The sequence below is a fragment of the Pogona vitticeps genome, chromosome 2 (genome assembly GCF_051106095.1).
Source record: "Pogona vitticeps strain Pit_001003342236 chromosome 2, PviZW2.1, whole genome shotgun sequence".
NCBI classification, from domain to species: Eukaryota; Metazoa; Chordata; class Lepidosauria; order Squamata; family Agamidae; genus Pogona; species Pogona vitticeps.
The window spans coordinates 32,417,682-32,433,491 of NC_135784.1; the positions used below are offsets into that span (position 1 = coordinate 32,417,682).

Sequence of the window (15,810 nt, forward strand, 5' to 3'; positions counted from 1 at the left end):
AACACTTTTCAGTTATCTGACCACAGACCTGTAGGGAAATTTGCCTTGGTCAGTAGAATTGTGACTACTTGGTCGAGTTACAGTCTTACCTCAGCAAACTGCTGCTGAGAGATTTCTGCTCTACTGCTTTCAATCCCGCTCTTTTCTTCCATACCTTAACATTCATACAATATCACTGAAGTTCATTTCGGAGGGTCTGTGGAATACATTGTCAACCATCTGCAGGTGATATGCAGCTCTTCCCTTAAGAACTAGATTACACCATGCCAGTTCTTAGACTTGATAAGAGACCAGACAGACTGACGCTAAACCCAAATTATACTTCAACACTGCTGTTTGGCTCTGGATGACTGACTGAAGGGTGCCATTCCCCTTGAATGGCTGTGGAATCGGCTAAGTTGCTTCTAGATCCTCCACTAAGAAGCAGATACTGTAATATACAGTATGTGAATCTGCCTTTGGAGATGGCTCAGAAGCTGCAATTGTAGCAAAATAGCGCTGGAAGAGTATTGATTGGGACCAGTCATTATGATCTTTGTTATGCCATTCTTCTCTTGTGTGCATTGGCTTCCTTCCACTTAGTTTCTGGTTCTCATTCAGAGTGTTCTTCTTGGCCTATAAAATTGTGTGACACTTGGAAATTCCAATACCAGATGTAAAGGTTCCTGCCATATTTACCTATCTGTGTCTTAAGGTTATTCATGGTGCCCTTCCTGCCAGGTACCTTCTCATCCTAACCTAAAGTCAGATGGTGGTGACCAAAAAGAAAGCCTTTTCAATACTGTTCCCATGCTCTTCCAAGAGATGTTTACTTGGCACAAAAGTAGGGTACAAATCAAATGTTGTTGGAAAATTTGGCCTAGGGTACAGAAATGAAGCAGGAGAACAACTCATGGAGTTCTGTGAAGCCAGCAATTTGTTTTATTGCAAATATATGTTTCAGGCAATCAAACAGATGGCTATACATGTGGATATCACCAGATAATCAAACAGACTATGTAATTTTAAGTGAGGGGAGAAGATGCTGTGTTAGCCAAAACAATATCAGGAGCAGATTGTAGTACAGTAGGACCTCCTTATCCATGGGATCAGTATCTTCTGATTCACTTGTTCACAGTCGAAAAATATTAAAACAAAAATCCCAAAATATATATATTTTTAACAAAGTTACTAGGAATGGCTACTAGAGGCAGCCAAAGACCATGCCATGTATAGCAGTTGCTATTATGAATGTGTTTGCTTTAATCTGGATTTTTCAGCATCTGCAAGGAGTGGGGGCTTGGAACCATTCCCCTGTGGATATAGGGGTACTAATCATTAACTGCTGATATCCAATATCAAAGTAAAGCCGAAAAAAGACACTAAAAGAATTGCAGTGCCAAAATATAATCTAAACAACATTCCTGATGAATTTAAAGTCCACATAAATAACAATTTGCATCACTAAATTAAATTGACTGTGAACCCAAAGTACTATGGAGACAAACAAGAGATAAAGAGAAAAGAAAAGCCTAGATGGATGACAGAAGAAATGTTTAAAATTGCAAAAGGACAGACAAGAAGCAAAAGTAAAAGATGATAGAAGTAGGGTCAGAACACTGAATGCATTTTTTCAGTGTCTGTCACATAGAGACAAAGAAAATTACTACAACAACCAGGCAAAAAAATAGAGGTGAAGGGGGGGGAGAGGTCTCTTCCAGAAAATCCAAGAAATCAAAGGGAAATTCAAGCCTACATTAGGAATGCTGAATGACTAACAGGGAAACTATCTGGTCAGGAGAAAATAAAGAGAAGGTAGAAGCGGTATACTGAAGACCTATAGAGAAGGAATGAAAGGATAACAGACACTTTTAAAGAGGTGACAAAGAACCAGCAGTTCTAGAAAGTGAGGTGAAAGCTGCTCTGAAAAGCACTAGAAAGAAATCACCAGAGACAGACGAGATGCCAATAAAACTGTTTCACTCCACAGAGACTCAATCTATAAAAATCCTAACAAGAATATACCGGCAAATATGAAAAACAAAACAATGGCCCACAGAATGGAAATGCTCAATGTATGTACATTCCGGTCACTAAGAAAGCAGATGCCAAGGAGTTCAGAAGAACACAAGATTCTCTGGAAATGGCAATAATGCTGGGAAAGGTGGAAACCAACAGGAAAAAAAAAGGAAGAGCAAATACAAGATGGTCTGACTCCCGCTAAGAGAAACCACAGGCTTGACTTTACAGGAGCTGAGCAGGGCAGTTGAGGATAGGACATTTTAGAGTCTGCTAATTTGTAGGGTTGCCGTATGTCAGGGGTGATTTGACAGCACATAACAACAGTTCACAAACAACGTTTCCAAGCTCTAACAAAGAGTCTGATGGGATCCCCAGATGTTCTTGAACTAAAACTCCCAGAAGCCTTCACCGCTAGCTCTGGTGGCCAGGATTTAAGGGGGTTTGCAGTCCAAGAACTTCTGGGGATCCTGGGCTGGTCGGTGGACTTCAGCTTTTGCGCACTTGTTTAGGCGTGTGCGCTGGAAACTGGGCAATGTGCAGTTGCCTGGCAAACAAGCTCATTGTCTGCAGACACTCAAGCCGAAATAAGCCGACTTCAGAGACCGCTGCGGCTTGCTGAGAAACAAGGCAACGCGAATGCGCGGGCGCCCTCCTCCATGACAGGTAAGGGAGACGAAGCGGTCGGGCCGGCCACCAGAGGGCGCTGCTTCCTGCTAAGGCCGAGCGGCCATTTCCCCGCCTCTCTCAGCCTCCCATGCATTCTCTCCGAGGTATCAGGGGGCTGAGCTTCCTAGGTCACCCGGGCAATGGGCGGCGAGGGGAGGGGTGGGGTGGGGAGGTCGGGAGATGGCTCCGCCCCCTAGAGAAAGCTCTGCCTGGGAGAGGCTCTTTCTCCCCCCCCGCCTCCTGCCGCCGGCCGAAAGGGAGAACTGCGGCTGGCCTCAGGCTCCCTGGGGGGGGGGGGGAGAGCAGCCCCGGGCACCGCAGCGGTTAACCCTTCCGCAGCCGGAGCCTTCCAGGTAACAGAGGGAAGAAGAGCTAAACCTGGACAAGGAGGAACCAGCTTTGGGGAAAGGCTCCATTTTTGTCTTTTCTTTTATATGCGAGGCTCAGAGATGCTGATTTGACATAGAGAGAGAGGCTTCTGCTCCTAAAAGGCACTGGATCTGAGAAATAGGAGAACCGTTCGTTGAGCTGGAAACTAAACACATCGCATTAGAAAATAATACTTTTTTTTTAAAGGACAAGTGCGTCATGGTGTATCATATAAGAAGAGGACTCCATTTCTGAGCAATAGTTTCTTTTCGTATTTGGTTTAATCTAGACAGGCTGGCGTGAAGAAGAAAAGATTGTTTCATTGTATCTAATCCATACCCACAACAACCACAAGGATTGTTTTATTCACGAAGAGTCCATCACGAAGCTGCTGTCCTGAGTTCCCCTGCTTAAAAAAAAACAACACATAATAGATCTCTTGTATAGACACTCCCCAAATATGTTCAAACATGACAATAGGATTTTTTAGTGGAATGTCACTTTTTCCTTTCTGTGGTTTTGACAGGCATGTTGACGAGCTTGCTGCTTCTTTGATGGTGATGCTGGAGGTGGAGAAATGGGATCTCGATTGAATGCCAGGCTACTAATGCCAGAAATGCAGAGATGTCCCGGTGGTCATAGTAGGGAAACATTCAAGAGGTGTAGCTGTTCGTGTAATGGAACAGAAGAGAATGGAGGAATGTTCCTAAAACAGTTAAGAAGATTCACGTGGTGTGTGATTGATAAACAAATAGTTAAAGAATAAAATATCTTATTACTTTCAACACTCTCAGATCTCCAAGGCCCCATGATCTGCATCCAGGATTACTGAAGGAACTGACTGAAGAACTTTCAGAACCAAATAATAATTTTATTGAAATCACGAAAGATGGTTGAAGTACCGGATGATTGGAAGAGGGCTTGTGTTGTTCCTGTCTTCAGAAAGGGCAAAAAAGGAGGAACTGGGAAACTACAGACTGGTCAACCTGACATCAATCCCAGGGAAGATTCTGGAGCAGATTATAAGGCAGTCACTCTACAAGCACCTCAAGAACAAATTCTGCCTCACTAATCTTATCACATTTTTTGATCGGGTAACTTTTCTCATAGATGGTGGGAATGCTGTAGACATAATATACCTTGATTTCAGCAAAGCCTTTGACAAAGTGCTGAATGACAGTTTTATTAGCAAACCAACTAGGTATGGATTAGATACAAGTGACAGGTGGATACACAGTTGCTTATAGAATTGTACTCAGATTGCTTATCAATGGTTGCTCCTCAAACTGGGAGGACGTAATGTGGGATATGACAAGGCACAGTCTTGGGCCTGTGCTCTTCAATATTTTTATTAATGACTTGGATGAGGGAGTGCAGATAATACTTATAAAATTCACGGATGATACAAAATTGGGTAGAATAGCTAATACTATGGAAGACAGGAACAAAATTCAAAAAGATTTTGATAGGCTTGAGCACTGGGCTGAAAACAACAGATTAAAATTTCACAGGGAGAAGTGCTAAGTTATACCCCTAGGAAGAAAAAAACAAATGCACAGTTACAAGAAGGGGGATATTTGGCTCAGTAATGGTATGACTGAGAAAGATTTTGGAATTGTTGTAGATGACAAGCTGAATATGAGCCAACAATACAATGTGACTGCAAAAAAGTCAAGTGCTATTTTAGGCTGCATTAACAGAAGTATAGTCTGAAAATCATGTGAGGTACTAGTTCAGTCTCCCTCTGTTCAGCCTCTTCTAGAGTACTGTGTCCGGTTCTGGACGCCATATTGAAGAAGGATGCCAACAAACTGGAACAAGTTCAGAGGAGGGCAACAATGATGATCAGGGGACTGGAAACCAAGTTCTTTGGGAAAGACTGAACAGGCATGTTTAGCCTTGAGAAAATAAGGCTGAAGGGAGATATGATAGTGCACTTCAAATACTTGAAGGGCAGTCATGCAGAGGAGAGTCAGGATCTGTTCTTGATCATCCCAGAGTGCAGGGCATGTCATTAATGGGCCCAAGTTACAGAAACCAGACTTAGGCTGAATATTAGGAAAAACTTCTTAACTGTTAGAGCAGTACAATAATGGAACCAGTTGTCTTGGGAGGTGGTGAGGTTCACCACTGGAGGCATTCAAGAGAAAGACACCCATTTGTCAGATGTACTTTGACTTGGATTCCTGTACAGTACTTAGTAGGGAGTTGGATTCAATGGCCTTCCAACTCAGTGATTCAATTATTCTATAATAGTTTGTTTTATAGTTTTATGTGTTGTAAGCCTCCATGGGTCCCCTTTGGGGAGAAAGGCGGCATATAAATAGAATAATACATAAAATAGCTCATTAGTAAAATGATAAATGGTTTATTGTTGAAAAAGGGCCAAGTTTTCCATTACCTGAAACTTGGCCAATTAGACTGTTTCTTGTTGTTCTAGGGGTTGTGATCTGCAGAGCAGTGATTTCTCGTCGTGATGGAGCAGTATGTGCTGCTGGATCCACGGCAGAGGGCTTTGTACCGGGACGTCATGCAGGAAAGTTATGAGACGCTGATGGCACTTGGTAGGAATACATTTCCTTTTAGTGAGTAAAAGATATCTATGTTGTGTTCATTCTATAGCCTTTCTTTTAACCCTTTAAACTTTTGGGGAGGAAGGAAGTGGCATTTAGCTTTACAGTGTCCATTCCCAAACTAGTGGTTTCCTATGTATAATCTGTTTTGTGGATTAATGTATTCTGTATGCAAGACTCCCCCACATGTGTGTGTGCTAGAATGCATAACTATGTGCATTATGATGTTTGCTCAAAAGATAAGACATGCTTAAATAGGTAAGGGAACATCTTCCATTACAGTGATTTCTGCTTGTGAGTATATGCAAACATTCAAGTTATACCAAATATTTCAATTGACAATTTTCAGTCATGTGATTTTTGATATTGCTGTAAAAAGAGACCTGGAGAGAGACCTATGTGTGTCATGTGCCCCGAGACATTGTTCCAGGTATCTAATTCTGTGGTGAGCTCATAAGTGGTCTAGGTGTGCATATAGTGGCAACTCTGCTTATTTAAATTCCTTATTATAAGGCTACTTAAAGTTCTTTCATGATTATTTGAATAAACAAATAGATTCTGAATAGGCATAAAGAACTGATGATAATGGACAGAACTTTGTGAGCTGTAGTTGATCTGATCTTTACAGCCCAGAAATATATAAAATAAGAATTGTCAAACATATTTCCAAATAAGTTCTGATTGCAGTTTCCTAATCATTGCATAAATAGAACCTCTAGATCAGAATATCTTGTTTTCAGATGAAAAGAAGTCTGCCTTCCAAACTACAGGTGTTGCCTTCAGAAGGACATGTCTGAGCGTCTTTTTCTTACAAATTAAGTGTGGCTGATTGGATGTAACATACGCTAGGATGGGGCAGGTTTCAAGTGCTTACAGTCTGTGCTTAAAACCCCAAGACCTACCAGACACAAAACAGTGTTTCTGAGATTCGAGAACTGAGAGTCATACTTTACAATGCAGAAAGCATGTAATTGTCACAGCTGAAGCTTTTTGCATGTCCCGTAGCTTGCAAGATACCTTTTTTTTTTATGATTGATCACCATGAGACAAATTAATTTGTGTGTGATTACACAGGAACAAAAATCGTTATCTCTAAACACGAATCTGCTTTCAATTTGTACTTGTATGCTATCTGCAATGCACAGTTTACAATGCTTTCTCATAAAAAAACAAACCTGATCTCTCAGAACCTATTTGGGTTGCGATGTTTCTATTGTTACGTAATGGGCAGTTAGTTCAACAAATTTTACTGATTCACTTGTCAATTCAGATAAAACAATCTGGCTATCTGCAAACTCTTACAGCTTTGGAACTGCAAGGGATCGTGTTTGCTTGTTTTAGTTTAGATACATGATCCAAACTATCCTTGTCTTTCCACCTACCTCCACCTGTCTTTGCTCCGAGAAGAATTTCCACTGTCCAAGCCTGAATTGCTGTCCCATTTGGAACAAAGAGATGAAGCAACAGCATTTGACCTGCAGCATCCTAGAGGCAGCCCTCCAGGTGAGTCATGGATGAAAAGAACCAGATTTTATAAATGAAATCAATGCCAATCAATTGATATATTTCACCAGCATTCTGTCCTCTGCTTGCCCAGTTATGGTGAAGAATTATTAACTAATTCTCTATAATTTCTCAAAAAAATTAAAATGGCTTCAGATAATGTCTTTGATATTTAATGGTTTCTTTGGTTGTAGATAGATATATGTATATAAACTACACAGAATTCTGCATTTAAAAATCCCAGGTTCTGTAACTTTGACTACTGGCAGCCTGCAATGTGAGTATGGGTAAGGGGGTCCAATGGGGCAGGTTGAGGCAAATACTCCTTCCTGCTCAGACCACAGACTGCCAGCAGTTAATACTTGCTAAGAAATGTGGAATACAGTGGGCCCATGACTTATAAACTTAATCCGTTCTGGAAAGACGTTCGTACCTCGAAAAGTTCGTAAGTCGAAGTACCATTTCCCATTGAAACGCATGGGAACGGAATTAATCCGTCCCAGCATTTCAAAAAAATACCAAAATAATAATAAAAAGAGCAAATCCCACATTGGGACTGCAAAAACTCTCTCTCTCTCACACACACACACACACAAAACCACAGAAACATAACCCCCCAGTCCAAACCCAGTCTCCAAAACCCACACAGAAAAGTTTTAGGACTTACCAGTCCAAAGCCTGCCAGTGCTCCGCTGCCTCCACGCGGCCGGGGGCAAGCGGCCAGGCACCCGGCCAGCTCTTGCCTCCCAGCACTGGGTGAGCTTCAGTGGCTCCGAAGCCAAAAAGACAGGGAGAAAGGGCGGGAAATTTGAATTTTCTGCCCTTCCTCCCTGCCTTTGGAGCTTTCAAAGAGCTTCCTCACGGGAAAGCCCTTTGAAACCTCTGAAGGCACCGATCGCGGCGGTGGGGACCCCCAGGGAGATCTCCCATGGTGGTGTGCAAGCCCTGGAAGACCTCCCTGTGGGTCCCCACCCGCCGCGATCGGTGGCTTCAGAGGTTTCAAAGGGCTTTCCCCCATCATCGGAGGAAGCCCTTTGAAAGCTCCAAAGACAGGGAGGAAGGGCAGGAAATTCAAATTTCCCGCCCTTTCTCCCTGCCTTTTGGGTTTGTAACTTGATCTGCGTTCGCAATTAGGGTCTACTACTTGCGATGAGATTGGGTTCATAACCCGAAATGTTTGCAACTAGGGCCGTTCGTAAGTCAAGGGCCCACTGTATTTAGATCAGCCTTATGGGTAGAAAGGAATTGCATGAAATTCTACACCCATCCTGTGAGCTCAGCATGTAAATTCAATTGCACTAGCAGGATTAGAGCACTCCTTTCTTCTTTGCTACATCTCTCCCCATTTTTATTGATTGGCTGATAGAAACAAAATCCGTAAGTGGGCAATGCAAGCTGGATTTAGAAAAAGAAATGGCACTAGAGATCATATAGCAAATATATTGCAATATGGCTGTTGCAGCATACCAAAGAATTTTAGAAGAAAGTTCATTTGTGCTTTATATCTATAATAATGCCTTCAGCTATGTTGATCAGGAAAAGCTATGGATCATTTTTAAAAAAAGGAGGGGACACCACGACTTCTGATTGTTCTGATGCATAGTCTGTGGTCTCTGTACTGTACCATTAAGATTGATTGATAAGTAACTATTAGACCTGAACTCTCACTGAAAACAAAAATGAGTAAACTGAATCTATCGTACTGAGCACATGTCATGAGAAGAAAAGACTTACTGGGGAAAAACAGTAATGTTAGGAAAAGTTATGACAGTAATGGGAAAGAAGACCAGATATGAGATTAAAGAAAGTCATTGTTTTTAGTCTACAGGACCTGAGCTGGCTTATTAATGAAAGAGATGTCTGGAAGCCATTAATTCATAGCTTTCTGTAAGTGAGAAATGACTTGTATTCATAAGGCCACTGTAGTGAAAAGAGCCACATTTTAAAGTTGATGGCCCAAATCCTCTTCCATAGCCATGGAAATTACATAACTTTGGGAGGCAATTTGCGCAAGTGAAGAAATCCCTGTAGTAGTCATTATCAGCTGCACACTAAGTCATAAAACTCTGAGACTTTACTGATCATGTCTACAATGATTTCTTAAACTTGGGGCAATTTCCCCCTAAAGCCTATGCAGTTTGCGTTAGGCCAACATAACGAGGTAAGAGTACTATGGCCGATGGCATCTAGCCACCACCAATATGTTCACAAACTATGCAAGCTTTTGAGTTCTCCAGAACTCTTCATCAGGCTGATGGTAAGAATTGGGGAGGGAGAGAAATACTGTTTGCATCCCTGTGCTGTGAGAAGCATGAGAGATCAAAATAAATAAGTTCAGGGGTCTCAAACATGCGGCCCGGGGGGCATTTGTGGCCCCCCAGATGATAGTTTGTGGCTCTCGCCTTGCCTGCCCCCCCAAAGCGCCCACACATCCTCTGCTGTCAAGAGTAAAAAAAAAAGCCTTGCCTCGCTCGCCGACTCTCTCCCAAGACAGCACCTCTTGCACCCTCCATCCAGAACTGCAGCCTGCCAGCCAGCCCACCTGTCTGTCGGGTAAGGAAACTCCTGGGCGGCTTCCTCGGGCTCTTGGTCTGCTTGGCGGAAAATCTGATGCGGCCCAGCCTCACCCAGACTCAGCCTCTAGTGGCCCCCAGGTAAATTGAGTTTAAAACCCCTGAAGTAAATGAATACAAATAAATAAATAAACCCCCTTCCCATTTTGGAGCACTCAAAAGTTCGCATATTTTATGCATTCACAATGTATCCCAATAAAGGTATTACCCACCTGTTATGTTTTGACTTTGTTTTATCCCTGCGGATCAGCATGGCCTTTTACCTCTTTTTGGAACTGATTGATGGCAGACGAATACATTTTCTGAACCTGTTAATGAGGCCACCTTAGACAAACTCACTCAAACCTGAGCCTTATTTTAAGGCTTTGTTTTCACGAGTGACAGAGGCAACCGGCTGCTCCTTCCTATCAAAATATGACTCGTTTTGGACCTCTAAGGACAAGAGCTAGTGTGGCATCCGCCCAGGTCATGAATATTGATAAGCTATTTTGCATGTACCAGTGAGAGTGCTGGAGAGACGGAGTCACCAGATAGAAGAGTCTCTGCAGGAGGGGGAGTTGAGAAGGGAGGTTTTGGAATTGGGAGTTTGGCATAGAGAGAGAGAGATTGGAGGAGTGGGCGGTTCGAGAGTGGATGAAGTAGGATGTTCTGTTAAGAGTTAACGACATTGATTGTACCTTCATCACCTGTAACAATAAACACATTCTATTTAGTTCTTTTTAAAATGACACATTGCCTGGAACTCTGTGATTTATAATAAACAGTGTTGATGTAATTAATCAACCGGTGGCAGCTGAACAACATGTAGCTTTGTGCTCTTGCTTGGTGAAACAACCAAGGGGCAGGTGGGAACGTGACAGCTCTCGACTCGTGACATTTTGGCTTCTAGGTGTGAGGTACAGAAGAGCATTTAGATATTTAGTCTCCCACATGCAGCTGGGAGGGGCGCAGAATTACATTTGGTACTTGTGAGAACAAGGCCTGACAGCAATCATACCACATCATGCTTTTTCTGCTTGCTAATTAGGAGGTAGAAAATTACTGGAGAATCTTGCAGACTACATCTATTGTATTTTCTCCGGCTACGTAATTCTTCCTCTTGTCTTTGTTACTGCAGCAGTACCTGAGAGTAAGGAGGAAGTGAATCCTGTGCAGGAAGATCCCACAGGGGCTCAGCCTGTTGCTGAAGCCTCCGAGAGCCTCACAGATATGCCTCAGAGCAATGAGGTCCAAGGTGAAAGCCCTCAAATTCCACCCTCTCCACCATCACCTCTGAACCCCAATGCCTGCCTTGAATGTGGCAGAACCTTCAGCCACAAATCTGCCTTGGCGAAACACCAGAAGATCCACACGGGAGAGAAACCCTATGAATGTGAGGAGTGCGGGAAGAGCTTCATCCAACGCTCAGACCTGACAATTCACCAGAGAACCCACACAGGGGAGCGGCCGTATCTTTGCCCTGACTGTGGAAAGAGCTTCGCTGTCAGCTCTACCTTACTGACCCACCAGCGGATCCACGCTCCAGGTGGGGAAAAGCCCAACCGCTGCCCCGAGTGTAGGAAATGCTTCAGCAACGCAACAGCCCTGGAGCGACATCGCAAGAGTCACACCGGAGAAAAGCCCCATAAGTGTCTGGACTGCGGAAAAAGCTTTGCCTGGAGCTCTCACCTAGAGAGGCACCGACGGATCCACACAGGGGAGAAACCCTACAAGTGCCACGAATGTGGGAGGGCCTTTGCTTGGAGTTCTCACCTGGACCGCCACATGCGAACACACGCGGTATCGGCGCTGCCAGAGGAAGCCCCGCCCTCCAGGTGCCTGGATTGTGGCAAGCGGGTCAACCACATCACACACCCTCACCGTTTCAAGCACAAAAGTACCCAAACCCCTTTGGAGTACGAAGACGTAGAGGTAACAGAAGAGACTACGGAGGTGGAGGCTGAGCGGCCGTATCCTTGTACAATGTGCAGAAAAGGCTTCAGCCAGAGTTCAAACCTGCTCAGACACCACCAGCGCATGCATACGGGGGAGAAGCTGTACCCGTGCTCAGATTGTGGGCAGAGGTTTAACTGGGGCTCTGCCCTCCTCAAGCACCAGCGGACCCACAGCAAAGGCAAGCCTTACTCCTGTGGAGAATATGCCCAAGTTTCAGAAGACGCCACCTCCTCGGGCAGGCGTCAAATCATCCCCGTCAGTACAAAGAAACCTCACCAGGGCTCTGATTGTAACAGAAGTTTTACGTGGCATTCACACCTAGAGGGTCACCAGGGAATCCATACTGGAGAGAAAACCTACAAGTGTGGGCAACATGGAAGGGGGTTCACTGCGAGCAAACCCTTGGAGAGGCATCGCAGACTTCACACCAGAGGCCGCCTTCATGGCTGTGAAGAGTGTGGGAAGACTTTTTCCTCAGGCAGCGTGGTAGCTGCACACAGGCACCACCGCAACACTAAAGCCAAGCCTCACCAGTGCCCAGAGTGTGGGAAAGGGTTCAGCGCCGCAGCCGTGCTGGAGCGTCACCATCGGCTGCATCGTGGTGAGAAGCCCTATCAGTGTGAGGTCTGTGGGAAAGGATTTGCCTGGAGCTCCCACTTTGACCGCCACCGGCGCTCACACACAGGAGAGAGGCCCTTCCCTTGTGCCTTCTGTGAGAAACGTTTTGGCCGGAGTTCCCACCGCAACCGGCACCAACGCACCCACACCGTCACCGCCAGGGGCTCAGACCAGCGGCAGAACGACCGAGAGGGTGCTGTTGCTGTGCCCATGCTGCCAGCACTCGACTGGTGGGAGGGGGAAGGAGAAAAGAGGCCCCCACTGGAGCCACATGAAGTCTGGCCACCCACCTTGGATCCCACCAGCCCCTTCCCATGGACAGCCAAATCTCCTGGTGATGCATGGAGGACCATGGAGGAGAAGAGCCTTGGGCAGGAGGCCCAGAGTTTGACCAATCCTGAAGAAAACTGGACTCGGCTCCCTCCTCAAATTTCCCTCAACTGATGAGCACCCAAAATTTGATTTCCTTCTGAAGCAGACCATTCCAGCTTTTGGAAATGCCTGAACCCTCGTCTCTTCCTTAACCATCAGGCCAATGCAAGGACAGCTTCCTTCTTTTCTTCTATCAGCAGCCGCCTAACGTGTATCCAGGAGTGTATGTAACCGTCATAGCTGTTTGATCCTGCTTTGTCATTAGGGATGTTATTTTTGTATTTAACGCACTTCCATCTCTGTAAATCGGCGGGAACCTTCCAAGCCAAATTATAGAAATGCAAAACCTCTGTTCGGTTCCCCACTGTTCCTCTAGTAAGTGGGAAGAAAAGTGCCCTGCTGAGCTTTGGGTATCATGAGATCCCCCCTGAAACTTGTGAGACTGCTTAGAAAAGTGAATTCAGACAGAGGCTTCCTCCATATATAGCAGTGGTTTCCAACCTTTGGTCCCCAGATGGTCTTGGATTGCAGCTCCCAGAAACTGGGGCCAGCACAGCAAGTGGTGAGGGCTCCTGGGAATTTTAGTCCAAGAACATCTGGGGACCCAAGGTTGGGAACCACTGATATAAAGTAGTGATGTGGGAAGACTTCCCACCAGCTCATGGGAGTGGAAGACCATTAAATACACAAAAGGACCATCCGTAATTGTCATTGCTCCGTCCTATGGACTCCGGGCATTTGTATAGTGGGGTCTTGACTTGAGAACGTAATCCGTATTGGAAGGCGGTTCTCAAGTCAAAAAGTCTGTAGGTCAAGTCTCCATTGACCTACAGTGCATTGAAAACAGATTAATCCCATAACAGGCCATTTTTGTTCCATTTTGGTTTTTTTCTGGTCTGTAAGTCAAATCTCAGTCTGCAAGTCAAACCTAAATTTTGCGGCCAGAGAAGTCTGTAACTCAAAAAGTCTGTAAGTCAAGCCGTCTGTAAGTCAAGGGTCCACTGTAGTTCATATAGGCACTTAGCCTTCCCTGCTGTAATTCTGGGGAGTGTACTCCGGCTATATAGCAAGGAATTCTAAATACTTGACTATAGCTATAATCCTAGGGTCCCTGACGACCATGTCATAACAAAGTCGATCAATCTGCTATACCTGTGTAATGTAGAACACACTCCGGATGTTGCTGCTGCAGCTGCTAACACTGGTGGGCGTGTTCCCATCATGCTCCAAAGCCAAAAGCCATGTTCTGCTCTTCACCCCACAGAAAGGAAGCTCAGGTGTGGAGAGTGATCAGCTGACATGGTGTTTATAGTTCAAGCCTTCCAGGATTTTTTTAAAAAACTACAATCCCTGAATCTGCTCCCAATTACATTCCCAATTAATTTCTGATTAAGCAATCAAGGAACTACAATGCAGGGTTCTTAGGGGAGATATTTTCAACATTGGTTTTGATTATGATCATAGAACTTCAGATTTATAGCAGGCAACTCAAAACTCATCAAGCCCAACTTCCAGATCAACGGACTTTCCCTTCCCACCCCAGGCTGAATTACAAGCAGCTGGCGCACAAAGGAGCCAAGAAAACACAGAGGAATCCACTGGAAGGATCATATACAGGCATTGCTGTCCTAGCCCTGCGGCCCCCCTTCCTCTGCTGATCATCTTGCATGCAACTCTGTTCCTCCCAGGCTCACACCCCCCCCCCTTAAAGAACAAGGGTGATTTTGTCACTTGAGGCTATGGGTTGCCAGGAAGAAGCATCTGGCCCTGAGAGCAACTGCAGGGTGAGAAACCCAATTAATTGTGACACCAGTACAAGAACCACCCTGTGACATGTTTGTGTTGGATAGTTTCCACCCCTCCCCACCGCCCAACAGTGGAGAAGTTAGATAATCTTTCCCCCTGTACAGAATTACAGCTGAGAGCGAGCGTGCCCCCCCTTCCTTCCAGCAAAGCAAGATGTACCTTCTGGGTCCCAACATCTGCATCGTGTTCCTTGGATCACAGGATCACAATCTGTGTGAAGGAATGATCCATACATTGATGGGAAGAGAACGCCTTTCAAACAGACCCAAGACAAAGAGGCTGAGAACTCAAGATACCCCACGGGAGATGAGCCAGACTTCCCGAAAGCTTTGGTTTGGCACTCTGTGCAGTGCTGCCAAAAACAGCAACCTCAGAATAAACTCGGTAGGCAATCCCAGCATCCAGAAATGGAGATGGAGTGGCTTTATTTCATGTGGTTGCAATATTCAGAAGTGACACCTGCAAAGACAGGTTGACAAATGTTTTGTGCAAGACATTATAAACCAGGGAAATGTACGTGTGCATTCTGTATGTCTGGTGGGTTGTGGCCTCCTGAGCACATTTTTCTTTTATTTGAAGAAAGAGCACCTTTCTATCTCATTTGTTCCCATAGAAATCTTTGAAAGCTATGAGAACAGGGAATTGCTTACTAAGCATTATGGAGAGCTGCCCATTCAAATAATCTGGACACGATGACTCTGTTGGTGCTCTCTTTAATAACCAAGGCTGTGTCTATTCTCCCTATCTGGGGGAAAAATAATTTGGATGTAGAATTCCACATCCTGAAAAATTTCTCTTAAGAAACAAGCAAACATTCTTGCCCTTACGAGTGGAGGGGTTGAAGTTTTTTCCAAATCAGAATAAGATTTCAATCCATACGATGCTGAAACGTAAGGGCTGTGCAAACCTCAGGAAGAGCAGCAAGGACAACCATCAAGCGGATTCACCACAGGAGGACAGAACTGCTTCTTCTAACAATTCTTACCTTTTGTCTGCAGTTTTTACAAGAAAAGGGCTTTTAAAAAATATTCTGATGAACCAATAGCAGATCAAATAATTTTGCCAATTGATATCATCAGAATTTGCAGCCCTTCATGTACATATGTTGCTATCACAATATTCTGCTGCGCATGGGAAAAATTTGGGCAACATAGAGGCAGCCCTTTATAGTTACTACCTTAATTTTGTTTTTTTTACCCTCCTAAACACAGAAGATGCATGGCCCACGGTACAACTCCCCTTTCTGTTACTATGCCCTGTTTTTTGTACCATCTGCTTATCTGTGCCATGGTCTCCAGGTCTTTTCCCGCCTCCAGTCTCTCTGTTGTGTTGTTGAATTGTTAAAAATCTGGCAGCAGGTTTTGGGAAGCAGAATAAATTTGTATGTTACTATG

The 15,810-nt window shown here is 44.6% G+C and overlaps 1 protein-coding gene across 6 annotated transcripts; it reads left to right on the plus strand.

Annotated features, from left to right (window-relative positions):
- Window positions 1-2,847: 2,847 nt before the first annotated feature.
- Window positions 2,848-15,810, plus strand: LOC110088034 (uncharacterized). Of its 6 annotated transcripts, XM_078388743.1 has the most exons (5): window positions 2,848-3,020; window positions 3,563-4,130; window positions 5,477-5,621; window positions 7,017-7,112; window positions 10,803-15,810. In XM_078388743.1, exons 3-5 carry the CDS (start codon window positions 5,513-5,515, stop codon window positions 12,680-12,682), a joined length of 2,085 nt encoding a protein of 694 aa, XP_078244869.1. In that variant the 5' UTR covers window positions 2,848-3,020; window positions 3,563-4,130; window positions 5,477-5,512; the 3' UTR covers window positions 12,683-15,810. The 6 variants fall into 6 exon arrangements, with proteins under 6 accessions (XP_078244869.1, XP_078244868.1, XP_072844947.2 ...); XM_078388742.1 differs by having other exon boundaries at window positions 2,848-4,237; XM_072988846.2 differs by having other exon boundaries at window positions 2,848-4,130.